The 20,832-nt window shown below is 41.1% G+C and overlaps 1 protein-coding gene across 1 annotated transcript in view; it reads right to left on the bottom strand.

Moving 5' to 3' along the window:
- Nucleotides 1–20,832, bottom strand: part of LOC115124322 (protein unc-13 homolog A-like) — a 157,008-nt gene that overhangs the window by 132,868 nt on the left and 3,308 nt on the right. The window contains exon 2 of the mRNA XM_065006068.1: nucleotides 15,317–15,618. Coding sequence (XP_064862140.1) covers nucleotides 15,317–15,618 — 302 coding nt within the window. The remainder of the gene's footprint in view (nucleotides 1–15,316; nucleotides 15,619–20,832) is intronic.

Genomic DNA, 20,832 nt, shown 5'->3' on the forward strand with positions numbered 1-20,832 from the left:
ATTTCTGCAGCATTGCAGGTCCCAAAGTGGCCTCCATCATTCTTTAATGGAAGAAGTTTGGAACCACCAAAACACTTCCTAGAGCTGGCCGCCCAGCCAAAATGAGCAATTAGAGGAGAACGGCCTTGGTCAGGGAGGTGACCAAGAACCCGATGGTCACTGACAGAGCTCCAGAGTTCCTCTGTGGAGTTGTGAGAACATTCCAGAAGGACAACCATCTCTGCAGCACTCCACCAATCAAGCCTTTATGGTAGAGTGGCCAGGCGGAAACCACTCCTCAGTAAAAGGCACATGACCGCCTGCTTGGAGTTTGCAAAAAGGGACCTAAAGGACTCAGACCATGGGAAACAAGATTTTCTGGTCTGATGAAACCAAGATTGAACTCTTTGACCTGAATGCCAAGAGTGGAGACTGTTAAAGCAGCAAAGAGGGGACCAACTCCATACTAATGCCCATGATTTTGGAATGAGATGTTCAACTAGCAAGTGTCCACATACTTTTGGTCATGTAGTGTACATAGAAATCCTCAACTGTACACTATAAATTCCTGTTGTCCTATTCTGAGAGTGTGGGTTGAATATCTTTTGTGGCTCCGTCTCGATAAAGCCCACTCTCTCCCTCTGCAGTAATTTTTAAACAGCTCTGATGTAACTGAAGCCTTAGTTAATGCCCCACACTCTCACCACACACACACACTCTCTCTCTCTCTATATGGCAGGGCCTGTGTAGCCTACAAACACACACACACACACAATCACAGTGCATCCCACAGCGAGTTTTAAAATTCAACAACCCTCACCTGCAAAGCTGATAATACTCAATACAGGCCTGTTTGGACAAAGTCTCCATGACAATGGACAAAGTGAAATTCCCTGACTAAGCGAGAGAAGAGGCATTACACACTGAACTAGTGATGAGAGTCTTAGTGGAATACCAATGAAGTTACTGTATTATTATATTATTAGATTGCACAGAGGCTGAAGCATCTGTGCCTGCCTGTAGTTACAAACAGAGAAAATCCTGTTGTGTTGAAGAACTTAAGCTATTCTGTATCTCCTTCAACACTTTGTTGGCTGAACATCTGAAATAGATCCAGTTCATTTTCAAACCCTAAATGAATATCCAAATTCTATACCCATTGCAACTCTGCCAGGCAGCACTGCAAATTAAACCATTCAATACTGGACTGAAACTGGAGAATCAAATAAATAGCCTCTTCATCGCTGGAAACACATGTCTAATTGTAGCAGCAGATGAGAACAGACCACTAGCAGGACTAGAAACGGCTAAGGCAATATATCAGTACGTGAGAAAGATCAATGGGAAATAGATTTAATTGCAGAAAGGCATAGAGCTAATGCTTAATAATAGTTCTGAATCATGCCCATGTAAATTATTTAAGGGAGGAACCTACGCTCAAACAATATACGTGCACGCACATGCACATTTACACACACACATGCCTAATGACACACATACATTACACACACACACAAATACACTAATCAATACAGTACAATTTATACAGCAAGAATATTGGTTCAACAGGTACAGCAAGCTCTATAAGTAGATTTGGAAAATATCGGGGAGTGAGTTTGCCAGAATCAACTTGTTTTAAACACCAAGTAAACCAAGGTTATGTTGGTCTGTTCCACCAGGAAATAGCCAACACAGCATGGGATACAATGAAGTATGGGGGGATACAAATTGAGGAAGTGGCAGAAACCAAACTACTAGGAGTGCAGCTAGACAACTGCTTACCATGGTCGTCTCAAATAACTCGTCAATGTATAAAAATATAAAAATATTAAAACTGCATGCATGATCAGAAGGATAGCTAAATATTTACCGGGAAAGATTCTTAGGCAAATAACCCAAGCATTAATTGGGAGTCAGGTAAACTACTGTTCTGTGGTCTGGGGAAATGCATTAGCAAGTGAAATTAGGAGGCTGCAGATTACACAGAACAAAGCAGCAAGGATTGTTTTAAGGTGGAGATATGGTTCTTCTGGTGTAGTCATGTTCAATGCTCTTGGTTGGTCATCAATCAACAAGATAATTGAAGAAGAAAAAAACATGCTTATTTTATTTCATAATATACACAATTTAAAACGGCCAAACTCTATTCACAACAGGATTCAGTTGGTAAGAGATAGACATTCAGTAAATACTAGGAATAGATTGTCCACCATCTGTGTCATCCAGACAGAAAAGAGAAATAGCTAAATAACATTTTGATTTAGAGCAATAAAGAAATGTAATAATGTATCTGAGCAAACCAGAAATCTTCCAATATACAAATTACAACAATATTTTTAAAACCATTTAAATATAATACATAGGAAAGTTGTGCTGGACTATGGTAGATGAAGAATCAATCCATCTTTTTAGACTGTTAAGAGTATTTATCTGGTCAATATATTATGTCTGTTTGTAACAGTGTGTTATATGTGAAAATGTGATTGTATTATAAATTGTATTTTAATGTTAAAAGGACTCTTGGAAGATTAGTCCAAATGAGGACTAAAATAGATCCTAATAAAATCAAATGAAGTCAATCAATGGCAATTTTCACAGTGTTGCAATGGATGGGTGCATTCAAACAAAACTGTTTATAGCAGTGGTTTCCCAAACCGTTTTATTTTGTTACCCATCAGTTTTCCTAATATTCACCAAGTAAAACACAACTCTTTGTAAGACAGAAAACGATGCCTATTTCTACCCAGAATCTAACCCAGAACGACAGCATAATTTGGCCTGACATCCCTGGTCTGTACTATCACCAGCTTTTATGTACTTACACTAATTACGCTAACGGAATTGCATTATGGGTCCCTAATCTGTACTACACAGTAGAGGTCGACCGATTAATCAGAACGGCCGATTTCAAGTTTTCATAGCAATCGGAAATCTGTGTTTTTGGATGCCGATTTTGCCTATTATTATTATAATTTTTTTAACACCTTTATTTAACTAGGCAAGTCAGTTAAGAACACATTCTTATTTCCAATGACGGCCTAGGAACGATGGGTTAACTGCCTTGTTCAGGGGTAGAATGACAGATTTTTACCCTGTCAGCTCTGGGATTCAATCTTGCAACCTTACGGTTAACTAGTCCAACACTCTAACCACCTGCCTCTCATTGACTCCACGAGGAGCCTGCCTGTTACGCGAATGCAGTAGAAGCCAAGGTAAGTTGCTAGCTAGCATTAATCTTATAAAAAACAATCAATCATAATCACCTGTTACTACACATGGTTGATGATATCTAGCGTGTCCTGCTTTGCATATAATCGATACAATGCAGTGGGATGATTTAACAAAAGCGTATTTGCGAAAAAAGCACAAGCGTTGCCTGACTGTACCTAACCATAAACACCAATGCCTTTCTTAAAATCAATACACAGAAGTTTATATTTTTTAACCTGCATATTTAGCTAAAAGAAATCCAGGTTAGCAGGCAATATTAACCAGGTGAAATTGTCACTTCTCTTGCGTTCATTGCACGCAGAGTCAGGGTATATGCAACAGTTTGGGCAGCCTGGCTCATTGCGAACTAATTTGCCAGACTTTTACGTAATTATGACATAACATTGAAAGTTGTACAATGTAACAGGAATATTTAGACTTAGGGATGCCACCTGTTAGATAAAATACGGAACGGTTCCATATTTCACTGAAATACTAAACATTTTGTTTTCGAAATGATAGTTTTCGGATTCAACCATATTAATGACCAAAGGCTCGTATTTCTGTGTGTTATTATGTTATAATTAAGTCTATGATTTGATATTTGATAGAGCAGTCTGAGAGAAGGTAGGCAGCAGCAGGCTCGTAAGCATTCATTCAAACAGCACTTTCGTGCGTTTTGCCAGCAGCTCTTCGCAAGCACAGCGCTGTTTATGACTTCAAGCCTATCAACTCCTGAGATTAGGCTGGTGTAACCTATGTGAAATGGCTAGCTAGTTAGCGGGGTGCGGCGTATAGCGTTTCAAACTTCACTCGCTCTGAGACTTAAAAAAACACAAATGCAGCTACTTTGCTGTTATTCTGGCTGCACTTTTTGACATGACTGTAAGTGAGCTGTAGTTGAGTTATGTTAGTAACCTCGACTTTGTCTTGGGCCTAACAACGCCCGCGCCAGTACTGTATATACTCCAAACACCAGCTTCTCGGGTACTATCACTTGAGTACAGTACATTATACTGTGCTCTACTGTATTTGGACTGAACTCTACTCTATTTTTCCTTTTCTTTACTGTACTGTGCTGTCCAAACTTGTGAAACATAGACATCTACGATTGGTCCAGATTTGCACCGTTCACCAATCATGGACGTTTATGTTTGGGCCAAATCAAGGCCAGTCCGGACAACAACAAAAAACTATGTCTGTTGTTGTTGAAATCAAGGCAAGGGTGGACTGACCAAATGTCAACTACTTTTCAATGTCCATGGATGTCTGGTGTCGGTCCGTGCTGATTACAGTTAATGGAAATAGAGAGTGCTTCTGGCTAGGTGTCAGTAAGGGAGAGTTAAGATTAGCTGGAGCGAGATGAGAGAAGGAAGGAGGGGTTGTCTAGACTGTTCTCACACTCTCGCTTTGACCACCAGACTAATTGGAAGGTCTACCTTTTACTTGTGTGAACTTTCATTATCCTCCTCATGAGGGAGAGAAATGAGAAAATATCTTAAAGATATGTGGGTTTTTGATAACGGAATTACAAGGCACAAGACAATGTTTCTTAAACTTAGAGAAGGCAAATAATTTCTCAAACTAAATAAGTGTTACTGGTGATATTAGTTGGCAGGGGTCTTAACTTCAACACTGTGTTTAAATGTAGTATTTCTAATAACTTTTGAGACTTTTTCTAGTTGACGTTTTCTTCTATTGAAGCAGAAATCAAAGCCATTACTTAAGTCCATTTTTTAAGATGGAAAATGGTTGAAAAATGTGCCTGCCTTCATTTCCCCAAAATATAGACTCTTAGCTTTTGTTTTGACACCCATTTTGATATGCTCCTATGAACTTCCCATGTTGGTGCTCATGGGAATTTGTACATGGAAATGACCCTAGTTAACTAGTTTATTTATGCATACACATAAAGTAAATCTTGAAATACAGCTTGCTTTCATGCAATTATTCATGTAACCTACTATTTCTCCTATGCCAGTATCTATCTGCATCATGTGTCCAAAACATAATCAGTATTAATGGTATTCTTATGGCAGGATAAAAATGTATTGACTGTAAAAACAGAACGACTGAAAAGGCTACACAGATTGATTTGGTTGAATCCCATAAAAAAACGTTACTTAGAACTCAACTTCATATGCACCACATACGCTTGACATTCTACATATTGCTCTTGTAACCGTGATGGTCCAGTGAACTACGCTTGTGTGATGAGTAATGTTGCTTTAGGCTTAAGAACCCTTACTATAACTGCCATTAGCTCATTAGGTTACCACAGTCTTGGAGTCTGGTGGATCTTGGGCGGCAGGGTAGCCTAGTGTTTAGAGTGTTGGACTAGTAACCAGAGGGTTGCAAGTTCAAATCCCCGAGCTGACACGGTACAAATCTGTCGTTCTGTCCCTGAACAAGGCAGTTAACCCACTGTCCAACTAGGCCATCATTGAAAATAAGAATTTGTTCTTAACTGACTTGCTCAGTTAAATAAAGGTTTAAAAAATGAATAATTAAAAGATCTGAAGACACAGGTTTGACACCTGGCCGTTTGCCACTCTCCTAGTGCAACTACACTTTTTCCCGCATTAACTCGGACATTGAGTGGGGAAGACGGACGCGTAGAGTCAGAGAGATTCAACAGCAATCTCATCTGAACAGGCCTATGTTTGATAACTGTCTTTGATTTATTGGGGAGTTAAAAGGATTGCCATAGGACTTTAGAGAGGATCCCAGTGGGATAAACCATAAACCACTTGAACTGTCAGATGTGAAATACGCGGCCCAGCCACCACCAGACCCCAATGACGAAGTAAAGTGTGACTGCACTTCCTGATTTGGCCTCGTTTTGAAGATTGCTCATTAAGAAATGCCATGACTGATGCCAAGACGGTGCCAGATGGTGAAGCGTGATTCATCACTCCAGAGAACACGTTTCCACTGCTCCAGAGTCCAATGGCAGCGAGCTTTACACCACTCCAGCCGACGCTTAGCATTGCACATAGTGATCTTAAGCTTGTGTGCATCTACTCGGCCATGGAAACCCATTTCATGAGTTCTTGTGCTGAAGTTGCTTCCAGAGGCAGTTTGGAACTCGGTAGTGAGTGTTGCAATCGAGGACAGACTATTTTTTACGTGGTACATGCTTCAGCACTTGGCGGTCCCGTTCTATGTGCTTGTGTGGCCTACAACTTTGTGGCTGTTGCTCCTAGATGTTTCCATTTCATAATAACAGCACTTACAGTTGACTGGGGCAGCTCTAGCAGGGCAGAAATTTGACACACTGACTTGTTGGGAAGGTGGCATCCTATGAAGGGCCATTCTACTGCCAATGTTTGGTGGCTAGCTAGCTAGTTAAAATGGGCTGTTTCCTAAATTAGCCATGGATGGAGATAGGGATTTGGACTTGTGGTTTTACTTAATTCTTTGTACTGGCCAGTGATGTACATCAGGGATTTCGGGAATTCACTTCTTCAGGGTCTGAAGCAGCACTGCTGGTTTCTTTTTTTCTTCCTGGTTGTTAATTGACGTTTTATGTCACTGATTTGCCAGACTTACCTCTCAGTCACCAGGTAGTGTGCCAGGTTTGAATCATCCCTGAGTAGAGGGGAATGATGAAAACCAGCAGTGCTGCAGACCTAAGGTACACATATGCAGTGGTGTAAAGTACTTTCGGAAAAATACTTTAAAGTACTACTTAAGTAGTTTTTGGGGTATCTGTCCTTTACTATTTATATTTTTGCCTACTTTTACTTCACTATATTCCTTGAGAAAATTATGTACTTTTTACTCCATACATTTTTTCCTGAGTTACAATTTGAATGCTTAGCAGTACAGGAAAAAGGAAAAATTCACACACTTATCAATAGAACGTCCCGGGTCATTCCTACTGCCTGCTCTGGTGGACTCACTAAACATAAATGCTTCCTTTGTAAATGTGTTGCTGGAGTGTGCCCTGGCTGTCAAAAAAAGGAATAAAAAAAGGAAATGGTGCAGTCTGATATGCTAATTATAAGGAATGATGTATAGCATTTACTTTTACTTTGCACTTTTAGTATGACAATTGAGTACTTTTTTCACCACTGTACTTAAGTACATTTAAAATCTGATATTTTTAGACTTTTACTCAAGTAGTATTTCACTGGGTTACTTTCACTTCAGTAATTTTATATTAAGGTATCCAGTGGTGTAAAGTACTTAAGTAAAACATACTTTAAAGTATTACTGAAGTAGTTTTTGTGGGTATGTGTACTTTACTATTTATATTTTTGACAACTTATTTTTACTTCACTACATTCCTTTAAGAAAATATTGTACCTTTTACTCCATACATTTTCCTTGGACAATAGTCCAATTCATGCACTTATCAACAAAACATCTCTGGTCATCACTACTGCCTCTGATCTGGTGGATTCACTAAGCACATATGCTTCGTTTATTGAATGATGTCTGAATGAGTGTGCCCCTGGCAATATGTAAAATGTTTTTAAAGAAAATGGTGTCTGGTTTGCATAATATAAGGACTTTGATATGATTTATACTTTTAGTTTTGACACAGCTAAAAAGGTTGGCAAAAAGTAAATAATGTCCACATTTTGATCGTTACATGTTTAAATGTCCAAGATAAGGTTACACACAGGCACAGCAGCTCCTCAGTCCGTTGTGAATAAGACAATCATTGATAGTCTACTTATAACTTAATACAATATAGCCTAAGCTTTCCGGATACTATTCGGCTTCTTCAATCTGAGCTGTGACTATTGGCATAATTTTATTTCACCTCCAAGCATACATAGCCAAATCATCTTTCCATAGAAAGCTGCCAGACACCCTTAAAAAAACACGGACCTCTGTCATCAGAAAAACGTATTTCACCTGAGAAAAATCATCTCAAGTAGCCTGTAGCTAGTTCTCTGCAAAGGACCGCGTTCTTAAAATAACATTAAAGGCTACCATGGTAATTGCGTATTGGCGTACCGAATCGGCTATAGCTCCTTGCAGGTAGCCTACAATATATAACAACCACATCAAATAAATATGAAATGTAACATTAATGGTATAAACATAGTGTGCATGTCTTCTTACCTCTGACACAGAGAAGGGACATCTCTGAAAGTAGCTGTGAGAGTCCCCGGCTGTCCTCAACCGGCCGCCTGTTCTTCACTGTTTCGCGTGGCTACAGTTACCTCCCCGGTGTAGGCTACACAGGTAGACTGCATCAAAACATAGGCTAAATATCCCAGTAGTAGATACAAAAACGTTTCGAGAACATATTACAATGAACCCGTCCGTTTTTCAGTGATATAGCTATTTGTCTTGCTGTTGAAGTGCTCCCCTCACTAAGCCGCATCTCTCGCGCTCTCCTCATTGCTCTCCTCCACTGCTCTCGCGAGGACAGCTTCGTGACGTCAGTTAATGTGACGCGAGGCAGCAGGTATTATGTGGTCTAATTTGAGTATAATGAAGTCTGTTTATTGTGAGATGTTCTGTCCTCAGATACAGAGAGCTGTGAAAGCCTGTCTGCAGAAGAGGTCCAAATGAAGAGCAGTGGTTTGAATCCCCAGTCCTGGTCCTGGAGACTCAGAGGGGCACATTTTTGTTTTTAGACCTGCACAGTTTATTCAAATGATCAACTCATCATCAAGCTTCAAGTGGTATTTATGTATTTATTTGTGATGCTATCCTTGATATGATCCTGCTGTTGTCACATGCTGCACATGCACATGTATCTATCATTCTGATGTATTCAAGATTTGTTATAAGGGATATTATACTTTAGTAATCCACAATGACCTGGTGATGTAAAAGTCTAATAATGACATTATCTTCCATATTCCTACAGATACCTTGTCACTGGAGATTTCCTTCAAAACAATTGTCTACAGTTACCATTTAAGGCACTGCAAGGTTGGGTTACCAACCTGGGACTGCCTCCTGGAGGAATTCAGGCATATGAAGGCTACCTGTTTCCTGAAAAACTTCATGAGGATGGACACGAGGATCAGGAGGGGATCTGCAGCTTGCCGCCGTGTGCCAGAGGAGAAGTCTGCTACACTGCAGGATGTTTCAAGGATGGGGTCCAACAACGCAGCAAGAAAGGCAATCCGTGTGGGAGATCTTCACCTCCTTATTCTTCAAAGAAGGTGCTGTTCCTTGGCAACACCATAGACTACACTATGCATAACCAAAGCATCTTTTAACTTGTTATGGTTGGGGGCAGTATTGAGTAGCTTGGATGAATAAGGTGCCCAGAGTAAACTGTCTGCTACTCAGGCCCAGTTCCTAATATATGCATATTTTTAGTAGATTTGGATAGAAAACACTGAAGTTTCTAAAACTGTTTGAATGATGCCTGTGAGTATAACAGAACTCATATGGCAGGCAAAAACCTGAGAAAAAATCCAACCAGGAAGTGGGAAATCTGAGGTTTGTAGTTTTTCAACTCATTCCCTATCGAATGCACAGTGTATATGGGGTCAAATTGCACTTCCTATGGCTTCCACTAGATGTCAACAGTCTTTAGAACCTTGTTTGATGCTTCTACTGTGAAGTGGGGAAGGGAATGAGAGGGGAATGAGTCAGAGGTCTGGCAGAGAGCCACGAGCTGGCCACGCGCAATCACGTGAGAGTTAGCTTGAGTTCCATTGCATTTCTGAAGACAAATGAATTCTCCGGTTGGAACATTATTGAAGATGTATGTTAAAAACATCCTAAAGATTGATTCTATACATCGTTTGACATGTTTCTACGGACTGTAACGGAACTTTTTGACTTTTTGTCTGCTCCTAGTGATCGCGCGTCATGAATTTGGATTACTGGGCTAAACGTGAGAACAAAAAGGAGGTATTTGGACATAAATGATGGACATTATCGAACAAAAAAACATTTATTGTGGAACTGGGATTCCTGGGAGTGCATTCTGATGAAGATCATCAAAGGTAAGTGAATATTTATAATGCTATTTCTGACTTCTGTTGACTACACAACATGGTGGATGTTTTGGGTTGTTTTGAGCGCCGTACTCAGATTATTGCATGGTGTGCTTTTTCGGTAAAGCTTTTTTGAAATCTGACACAGCGGTTGCATTAACGAGAAGTGTATCTATAATTCTGTGCATAATAGTTGTATCTTTTATCAATGTTTATTACGAGTATTTCTGTAAATTGATGTGGCTCTCTGCAAAATCACCGGATGTTTTAGAACTACTGAACGTAACGCGCCAATGTATACTGAGATTTTTTTATATAAATATGATCTTTATCGAACAAAACATGTGTTTTCTGTGTTTTTCTGTGACTTGGCTCTGACCTAACATAATCGTTTGGTTTGCTTTCTTCGTAAAGCCTTTTTGAAATCGGACACTGTGGTAGGATTAACAAGAAGTGTATCTTTAAAATGGTGTAAAATACAGTACTTGTATGTTTGAGGAATTTTAATTATGGGATTTCTGTTGTTTTGAATTTGGCGCCCTTCACTTTCACTATGCACAACCAAAGCCTCGTAAGAGCCATCCACATTGCAATAAGAATATTCTTCAAGCTATGTCAACTGCAGTTATTCAATTCCCAGTTTCTCTTCTCAGGAGAGGGTGCTGTTTAGGTAAGGGTGTGATGTCTGTACAAAACAAAACAGGCTATTTTAAGTCACCCATATAGATTTTTTTTAAACAATTAGACACCCTATAACCCACATACTCATGTGTCAATCTGATTGATGGATTGTGTTGTGCAGTAAGCAGGCTCAGGTGTATAACTGTGGCTCCTTCCACCTTCAAAGAATAGGCAAGAAGGACAACCATGGAGAATAGTAAGACACTTCATTATTTCTATAACTACGCTATATTGTTTGTCCTCGTGTGTCTGCATGTTTTTCAGCATAAAGTACTCTGTAGCCACTTAGTGTGGATACCAGGTGAGGCCACACATGCAGATTCCTGTTGAACACGGTCTCTTTAACTACCTTATTTTCTCAATATGTCTCTCTCCTTCACTTCATCCCTCTCTCCCCTTCTCCCTAAATCCTCTAGGTTATATCAGCTTTGTCGGTGAACCCCTCCCGCATTTAAACTGGCTACATAGAGGGCACAGCATGATCAGAGGTAAGAGGTCACTTGGTCGGGTCAACAGGAAGTATTATTAACGAGATGCTTTACATTGAAATACAGATAGAGATACAGTAGTCCCAGAATTAATGATCCAAGGTAAGTTTTGCATTTCACCTCCTGATGATTGATGACTTACAGTGTTAGAATAAAGAAAAAACACAAGGTTTTAACATGCTCTCTCTTTCTCCATCTGTCTCTTGTCTGCATGTATGTTTTGATGTGAGAGAGGATGCCAACCCCCAGTCCCATCATTGCCACCTCACCCGCTCTTAAGATGTATGTAACCATCGGGCCGACTAGGAGCCCAAGGCTGGTTAGGAGACACCACTAGGGACAGTATTATGTGATGAACTGAGAGAATATTAGAGTAGCACTGTGATTCATTAATCATATGCTACCTTCCCTGCTCCTATGTTCTTACCTCTTTCCCTTTGTCTTTTACACCTCTCTCGCCACCCCCTCTTTCTTCCTCTGCTTTTATAATGCACAACAGATTGAACTTGTATTTATAATATTACAATTGTAATATTTATAATGCATGTATTATGTATTTATAACACTTGGATAAAGAACTTCTTTCATTAAAGCATTTTACATGCTCTAAGGGTTGAAAATAAGTCTCTCATTTGATGAAATATTATAGCTATTCTGTTTTTATCAGATCAATACAGATAAAGAAAATTAGATATTGAGATGAACCGGTTTTAGAGTATTTGCATGATGCATAGGAAGTGTAGTGTACTGTTTTTTAAAATTCTATTTCTGCATATATTAATTACAAATCAGCCTTTAACTAGTTAAATCATGTTTCTAGACTATTGCATAGTTACAATGTGTAATCGTTGATGTCCCAGGACCAAGATTGTTAAACACTGTTGAAGTGTATGACTGTAATACATACATGCAGACTCAGCATTATTCAAAGACTGGAATTTGACACTCCTGGTATTGGATATGACTGAAAAACAATCTCAAAGACATTCACACCTGAACTGCACCTCTATTTTCAAAAGTAGAGTACATGATCAGTGAATATATTAAATGTACAGGCTACAATGTGGGGATCTCATGCATGGTAATAACTACATGTATATACGACTTGCATCCTTGACACAGAGTTATATTTTTTTCTACGCAATGCATAGGCTTCATTAATGTCATTCACACTGTTTTGAAGTTGACAACTGGCTATGGCAGCTGAGGTTCATAGCTAGGTTCTGAACTAATATGTATACCAAACGCTTTAGACACAGATCGGCAACATAGCTAGCTACACATCCACAAGCATAAAGGTATTTTTTATTCTCCACTGCACAATAAGCAATAACATAGTTAGCTAGCTACGTTACTTCATCTATCTGCATTGCATGGCGAATATCAGCAAGGCAAGCCTACAAAATTGTACATTCAATTTGCAGTAAATGATTTAGCTAGCTAGATTCTTTACATCCACTGTTTCACAAGATGACAGCCTAGTTTGCTGGTTGTTTCAGGAGTCCCTAAAACAACCAGAATTACAATTTCATTCTCATGTCACAACACCCATAAAGCTAGTCAGCTAGCTTGCTAAATCGCGATTTTCGTAAATGAACTTTGACAAAAAAAAATGCATTATTGTTTGTCTCTACATTAACTAACATATTTCTCTCAACTGTACATTTTTTTGCATGATTCGTTATGATGTTATCACGTTTGCTTTCATCCTAGTATTTTTGTCAGCCACCTTTGTTGAAGAAAATCTCCAGCCTTGGGTCGCATAGTGTCAAATTCGTCATGGGAACTACTCGATATGATTGGTCATCGCCCAGCGGTCTCCGCTGGTGATTTGCATAAAGTTGAGAAAGTTTATATTTTTCACCGCCTCCCACGCCACGTTCGCACCACCCAAAGGTTCCCTGCCCTCTACGCCACTGAAAATTAATGGGAAGCGGTGGTTACTATGCGGCACCTCGTGCTACTGAACACCGGGCGTTGGCGAAGCGGAATCCACCGCAGCCTCCGCGAGGCGGGAGACCTATGAGCTCTGGGTGCCCATGTGCCCTTCATCTCTCACCTACAGTACCAGTCAAAAGTTTTGACACACCTGCTCTTTCAAGGGTTTTTCCTTATTTTTACTATTTTCTACATTGTAGAATAATAGTAGTGAAAACATCAAAACTATGAAATAACACATATGGAATCATGTAATAACCCAAAAAGTGTTAAACAAATCCAAATATATTTTAGATTTTAGATTCTTCAAAGTAGCCACCCTTTGCCATGATGACAGCTTTGCACACTCTTGGCATTCTCTCAACCAGGTTCATGAGCTGTCATCAAGGCAAAGGGTGGCTACTTTGAAGAATGTCAAATATATTTAGATTTTTTTTAAACACTTTTTTGGTAACTACATGATATGAACTACACCATATGTGTTATTTCATAGTTTTGATGTTTTTACTACTATTCCATAATGTAGAAAATAGTACAAATAAAGAAAACCCCTTGAATGAGTAGGTGTGTCCAAACCTTATATGTTAAAATGTTATAAATAAATCATTTTTACAGTAAACCTCCTTTTTAATTTCCACATGTAGCGGTCCAATCTACATTGGTAGTAGCTGAGTCAGACAGACAGACACCTTACTTCTCAGCGTCGCCGCCTGCATCGGCCTCCTCACCTAATGGCTATCACGTTCAAAAAAGTTAGATGAATCAGGTCGACTCCGATGGAGAGTGAGTGGATTGTTCAAGATGGATTAACAAAAGGCAAGACCAAGTGGTGCACAAAAACATAGTAAAAAAGCTTTATCTGATCAAGCTCGTGTAAATTGACTGAAGGTAACCACATCAGCAAAGCTATCACCTCATCCTTGACTGACCAAACACCATCGCAATTGGAAGCTAGTAGGCCTACTTATGCAGCCACCACCAGCAAGCTCCCAGTCCCGACAGAGACCTCACTTCCAGGGCCCTGCAATTACAGTGGCCTTGCTCCTCCTCTTCCTTCTCCCGTCGAGAATAGTGGCAGTTCCTCTAGTGAGAGTCCAAGATCCAATTTATAATATAAATAGGCTACCAAATAAAGACTCCAACTTTGCAGGAGTCTAGAGAAACTGAAATAACAATATTCTACTGCTGGCCCAGTACATACGACAACGTGATTTCCCTGAAAATCTGAATTTGCAATAGGTAAGCAGCTTGGTTTCCCTGTGGTTTATATACACTGAACAAAAATATAAACGCAAAATGCAACAATTTCAAAGAATTTACTAAGTTACAGTTCATAAGGAAATCAGTCAATTGAAATGAAGTCATTAGACCCTAATCTATGGATTTCACATGACTGGGAATACAGATATGCATCTGTTGGTCACAGATATCTTTTAAAAAGGTAGGGACGAGGATCAGAAAACCAGTCAGTATCTGGTGTGACCATTTGCCTCATGCAGCATGACACATCTCCTTGGCCTGTGGAATGTTGTCCCACTCCTCTTCAATGGCTGTGTGAAGTTGTTGGATATTGGCGGGAACTGGAACACGCTGTTGTACATATCAATCCACAGCATCCCAATGTCACGAACCGGCTCAAAGCCCGTAACAAAGGGAGACAACGTGGAGATAAGGAGTAGCAAAATATATATTTATTAACTAAAGTAACTAAGTATAATATACAATGGTGTGTGTAATCAGTAATCAGTAGTGTAAGTGAGTGTTTTGCATGCATGAATGTGATAATGCAGGGTGTTGAAAGGTGCCAAAGCAAACAAACAAAAGGCCACCAAGAACCACAACACAATCTACAAAGGTGTCTGCATGGAGAGAGTCTCCTCCATGAATGTGGAAGAGGCCTATTTATCCTGGGAGACACCTGGCCCAGGTGTTTCCCATGTAGCTGACGACCCTCCCAACTCCGCCCACCGGCATCCTAATAAGGAAACAAGAACAAAGACAGAATACGGCAGACAGAGTGGGAGGGTCGTCACATTTCCCCCATAAAACCGGGGACCAACAAGGACCCCGGAACAACATACCACAACAAATACCAGCCTCCCGCGTCCCAAATCGACACAGGCCTCCCAAATCGACACAGGCCTCCCAAATCGACACAGGCCTCCCGCAGGTCCCAAATCGACACAGGCCTCCGCGTCCCAAATTGACACAGGCCTCCCGCGTCCCAAATTGTCCCAAACACAGGCCTCCCGCGTCCCAAATCGACACAGGCCTCCCGCGTCCCAAATTGACACAGGCCTCTGCGTCCCAAATTGACACAAGCCTCTGAGTCCCAAATTGACACAAGCCTCTGCGTCCCAAATTGACACAGGCCTCTGCGTCCCAAATTGACACAGCCTCTGCGTCCCAAATTGACGAGGGGTTATGTGTTCACACCTATTCCCCTAATTAGAACACTATTCCCCGAATCAGTCTCAGCAGAAAAGGGTAACACAGACTCCAACACAAATGATTCAGAGGCACCTGTGTCTCTCAGGATCTTCACTGGCACTAGGTCTTTACTTCCTAACATAGACACAAAACCTTCCGTAATGAAAGGTAAATAGTCTGGATCAATATGGACTTTCACATTCTCCTGGGCCTGAGGAAATGAGTCATGAATGAACTGATGTGGAACAGGTGCAGCTAACGCAGTAGGCTTAGATTTAGCGTAAGCACCCTTTGACCTGAGAAGTGGACATTCGTTTTTCCAATGACCTGAACCTTGACAGTAGTGACACTCCTGCCCAAAGTCAGCTTTACCATGGGAGTCAGGTTCAACCCTAGTTGAATAGAACTCTGCCGGAGAACCAAAGTATCTCGGTGAGCGAAGCCCAAATCTATCCGAACGCCCCCACTCTTTCCGAATACGGGGCTCTGCAAAGACACTTTTGTGAGTCAACACATACTCGTCCGCCAAAACCGCAGCTTCGGCAACATTCTTTACTTTCTGTTCATTAATATACGTGGCAATACGATCAGGAATTGTGTCCTTAAATTGCTCTAACATAATCAGATCACACAGCCCTTGGAAAGTCACAACTGCAGAGGCGGAACACCAGCGATTAAACTGTAAAGATAACTGTCGCGCAAACTCAACATGAGTCTGGTTATCATCCCTTTTTAAAGTTCTAAATCGTTGGAGGTAAGCCTCAGGGACCAATTCATAAATCTGTAACACAGCTGTTTTAACTTTATCATAACTGGCACTGTCGTGTACACTAAGAGCTGAATATGCTTCCTGCGCTTTACCAGTCAGCACACACTGCAACATTAAAGTGCGGTCAGAATCAGGCCAACTCTTAGCGTCAGCAACCCGCTCAAACAACGAAAAGAATGTCTCGGGGTCCCTTTCATTAAACCGAGGCAATAACCGTAAGTTCCCAACAATATCAAATGTCTCTGGGGCAGGACCAAAAGCGGAACTACCCCTAGGTAAATCTGGGTCACCTTCCCAAAACAAACTCTCCCCTGAGATCTTTCCTTCCCTAACCAACTCTATACGTTCTTGTTGCAACTTGATTTTAGCACGCTCCATTTCTTGTTTAAATGCCAATTCCTTTTCATATTTTACACGATCATGCTCTAGCTTCTCACGATCATGCTCCCGATCATGCTCTCTCTTCTCACGATCATGCTCCAGCTGTAACAAAAGCAGTTCTTTCTGCTGTTCAAAAAGAAGGCTACTAGGACTAACCTATGGAATGGCCATTGTAACGTTATGGGGAGACGACAAATCCTCAGCAGAGGCTGGCCCGGTGGTAACTTCAAGAATACCACTCTCCATCAGATTGGCCTTCAATATCAACCTAATAGAATTCTTTAGACGTTTATCACTAATCTCAACCTTGTAGTGTTCCGCGACCTTTAACAGCTGTTCTTTCGTACCTAAATCTAACAATTCCTCTGATGGAGAGCGAATGAACTTATCTACATAAGACTCCATAATCACACAAAAAAAAATTCTCGCTCTTCCCTTCTGCTGAGCACACCAGACCACAACCCGAGAATTGACAATCACCCTGAGCACCACAGAAGAGAGATGAGATACGGAGCTTCCCCAAACCTACAATAACTCAACCCTAGTCTTCGTGCAGATTTGCGGTGGGAATTTACGCACTGTATCCCGCTGGCAAGGAAATAGAACTCCCCAGCATGCTGGCAAATTCCACCAAGCCACGGATGTGCCCCGAGACAACTGCTCAGTCCACAGACACCACACAAAAATAACAAACATTAACCATGCCCAACATATTCCAAAAAATGAAACACGTCGCTAAACCTATCAGGGGAAAAAGGCTATAGCTCCGGGTAGCAAGTTCCACTACCCTACCCAAATCTCCCACCGAGGTACACAGCAGATTACTCACCTCAGACTGACGTCCCAACAGAAAGTAGAACAAGAGTTCAGGCTAGGCAGGGCCTGGAAACTAACCATTATAGTCTCTCCAACGCAGCACACAAACCAAACAACAAAGGCAACCAATACTGGGCCGATCACACTCAAACACAATATTCAAACCAAACACGTACCTCCACGGTCTCCCAAACCAATAGTTCAAAGATCCCGGACGAGCCCCCACTTGTCACGAACCGGCTCAAAGCCCGTAACAAAGGGAGACAACGTGGAGATAAGGAGTAGCAAAATATATATTTATTAACTAAAGCAACTAAGTATAATATACAATGGTGTGTGTAATCAGTAATCAGTAGTGTAAGTGAGTGTTTTGCATGCATGAATGTGATAATGCAGGGTGTTGAAAGGTGCCAAAGCAAACAAACAAAAGGCCACCAAGAACCACAACACAATCTACAAAGGTGTCTGCATGGAGAGAGTCTCCTCCATGAATGTGGAAGAGGTCTATTTATCCTGGGAGACACCTGGCCCAGGTGTTTCCCATGTAGCTGACGACCCTCCCAACTCCGCCCACCGGCATCCTAATAAGGAAACAAGAACAAAGACAGAATACGGCAGACAGAGTGGGAGGGTCGTCACACCAAACATGCTCAATGGGTGACATGTCTGGTGAGTATGTAGATCATGGAAGACCTGGGACATTTTCAGCTTGCAGGAATTGTGTTCAGATCCTTGTGACATGGGGCTGTGCATTACCATGCTAAAACATGAGGTGATGGCGGCAGATGAATGGCACAACAATGACCTCAGGATCTCGTCACTGTATCTCTGTGCATTCAAATTGCCATCGATAAAATGCAATTGTGTTCATTGTCCGTAGCTTATGCCTGCCCATACCACAACCCCACCGCCACCATGAGGCACTCTGTTCACAACAGTGACATCAGCAAACAGCTCACACACGAGGCCATACCCGGACACCATACCATCTGCCCGGTACAGTTGAAGAGCACACTTCTCCAGCGTGCTATTGGCCATCGAAGGTGAACATTTGCCCACTGAAGTCGGTTACGACGCCAAACTGCAGTCAGGTCAAGACCCTGGCGAGGACAACAAGCACGCAGATGAGATTCCTGAGACGGTTTCTGACAGTTTGTGCAGAAATTCTTCGGTTGTGCAAACCAACAGTTTCATCAGCTGTCCGATGGCTGGTCTCAGACGATCCTGCATGTGAAGAAGCCAGAAGTGGAGGTCCTGGGCTGGCGTGGTTACACATGGTCTGTGGTTGTGAGGCTGGTTGGATGTAGTGCCAGATTCTCTAAAACAACGTTGGCGGCAGCTTGTGGTAGAGAAATGAACATTCAATTCTCTGCAACCCCTCTGGTGGACATTCCTGCAGTCAGCATGCCAATTGTACGCTCCCCAAAAACTTTTGACATCTATGGCATTGTGTGACACTGCACATTGTTGAGTGACCTTTTTTTTGTCCACATCACAAGATGCACCTGTGTAATGATCATGCTGTTTAATCATGCTGTTTAATCAGCCTCCTTAATCAGCCACCTGTCAGGTGGAGGGATTATCTTGAGGGATTCAAACAAATATGTGCACAAAATTTGAGCGAAATAATTTTGTGCATATGGAACATTTCTGGGATCTTTCATTTCAGCTCATGTAACATGGGACCAACACTTTACATGTTGCATTTATATTTTTGTTCAGTATATATTTCCACACTATGAGGTTGGAATAATATTATGAAATTGTGAAAATGATTATAATGACCTTTTAGTGTAAGAGCTGTTTGAAAAGACCGCCTGAAATATCAGCCTGCTTTGGTGGGAGTTTTGGCCTTCCTTGGTGACATCACACATCGGACCTGCATTTCAAACTTCTCTTTGAATCAGGGACTGACTCTTTAGTCAATCAATCATGGTCACACTAACCATATCTGGGGCCCTGCATGGGCAAGAAGCTTTCATTGTCATCAATATCTAACTTTTGATCACTTAATGACTACTTCTCTTTAAGGAATACCTAGGATAGGATAAAGTAATCCCTCTCACCCCCCCTTAAAAGATTTAGATGCACTACTGTTCCACTGGATGTCATAAGGTGAATGCACCAATTTGTAAGTCGCTCTGGATAAGAGCGTCTGCTAAATGACTTAAATGTAAATGTTATCCTTACTGACTCCTTAATAATTATGACTCCGTGGTCGACATGTCTATGTTACAGATTGAACATACAAAAAAACAAGACAAATTACTCTCTCTCCTTCCTTCCTTCTTGTCTGGTCCCACCTTATAATACAGTAATGCCTCTAATAACGGTATTTTACATGGTAGTGGCAAACTAGTAGCCACTAGGCAGGGAAAGTGTAAGCTTGAACACACAATGGCACAGACACTGTTAGAAGGGGATGCTATTTACATGGATCATGGCCTCCCAAGCTCTGAACTACAAAGGGTCAAACAAACAATACCGCTATAGAGCAGGCTTGAGTACCCTTCCCAAGGATTCTGTTTTACAGCTAAGAGTGACTTCGACAATCTTCTATAGCCACATCTTCTATCTAGATCACATTTGTATTTGAGTCATTTGTTAAGATACACATTTAACATATCATCCTTTGACATATAATCATATTTGTACACTGATTCTTCATATCCTTCATACTACTAGGTTTATGCGTTTTTGGACCAAAATAAATGATCCTATCTTTACATGGTAAACAACAAACATTCTTTATTATTGACCACCTTTGTAAAAGAGGCAACTTCACCGCCTATTTTTTTGTTATACAGAATAACTTTCACAACTTGGCACTGACGTTCCAAAAAGATGTGTTCAATATATATGTAGCCAGGTCAAAAATCCCTACCTACGTTTTGCAATACTCCCTAGGTGGGCTCTTCAGGCTATTCGGTGTGGGAAATGGGGGTAGTTATGTGTGTGGAAAACATTTACTTACATGTAAGACATTTAACTTGTTTAGTACAGTCAGTTTGTAACTCCACTCACTACTTGTAGTTATGTAGTCTGTTTGTTTGTGTTGTTGGTCTTGGCTAGCTTAATGGTCCGGTCGGTAACTAACTAGCACTAACTCAAGTCGCTGCTAGCATAGTCATGAAAAGGGGCATCAGGGAAGCCCTGCAATCAGGGGCAGAAATTTCACTGGGGACGGGGGACATGTCCCCCCCACATTCTGAAATTG

The sequence above is a fragment of the Oncorhynchus nerka genome, linkage group LG20 (genome assembly GCF_034236695.1).
Source record: "Oncorhynchus nerka isolate Pitt River linkage group LG20, Oner_Uvic_2.0, whole genome shotgun sequence".
In the NCBI taxonomy this organism is placed as follows: domain Eukaryota; kingdom Metazoa; phylum Chordata; class Actinopteri; order Salmoniformes; family Salmonidae; genus Oncorhynchus; species Oncorhynchus nerka.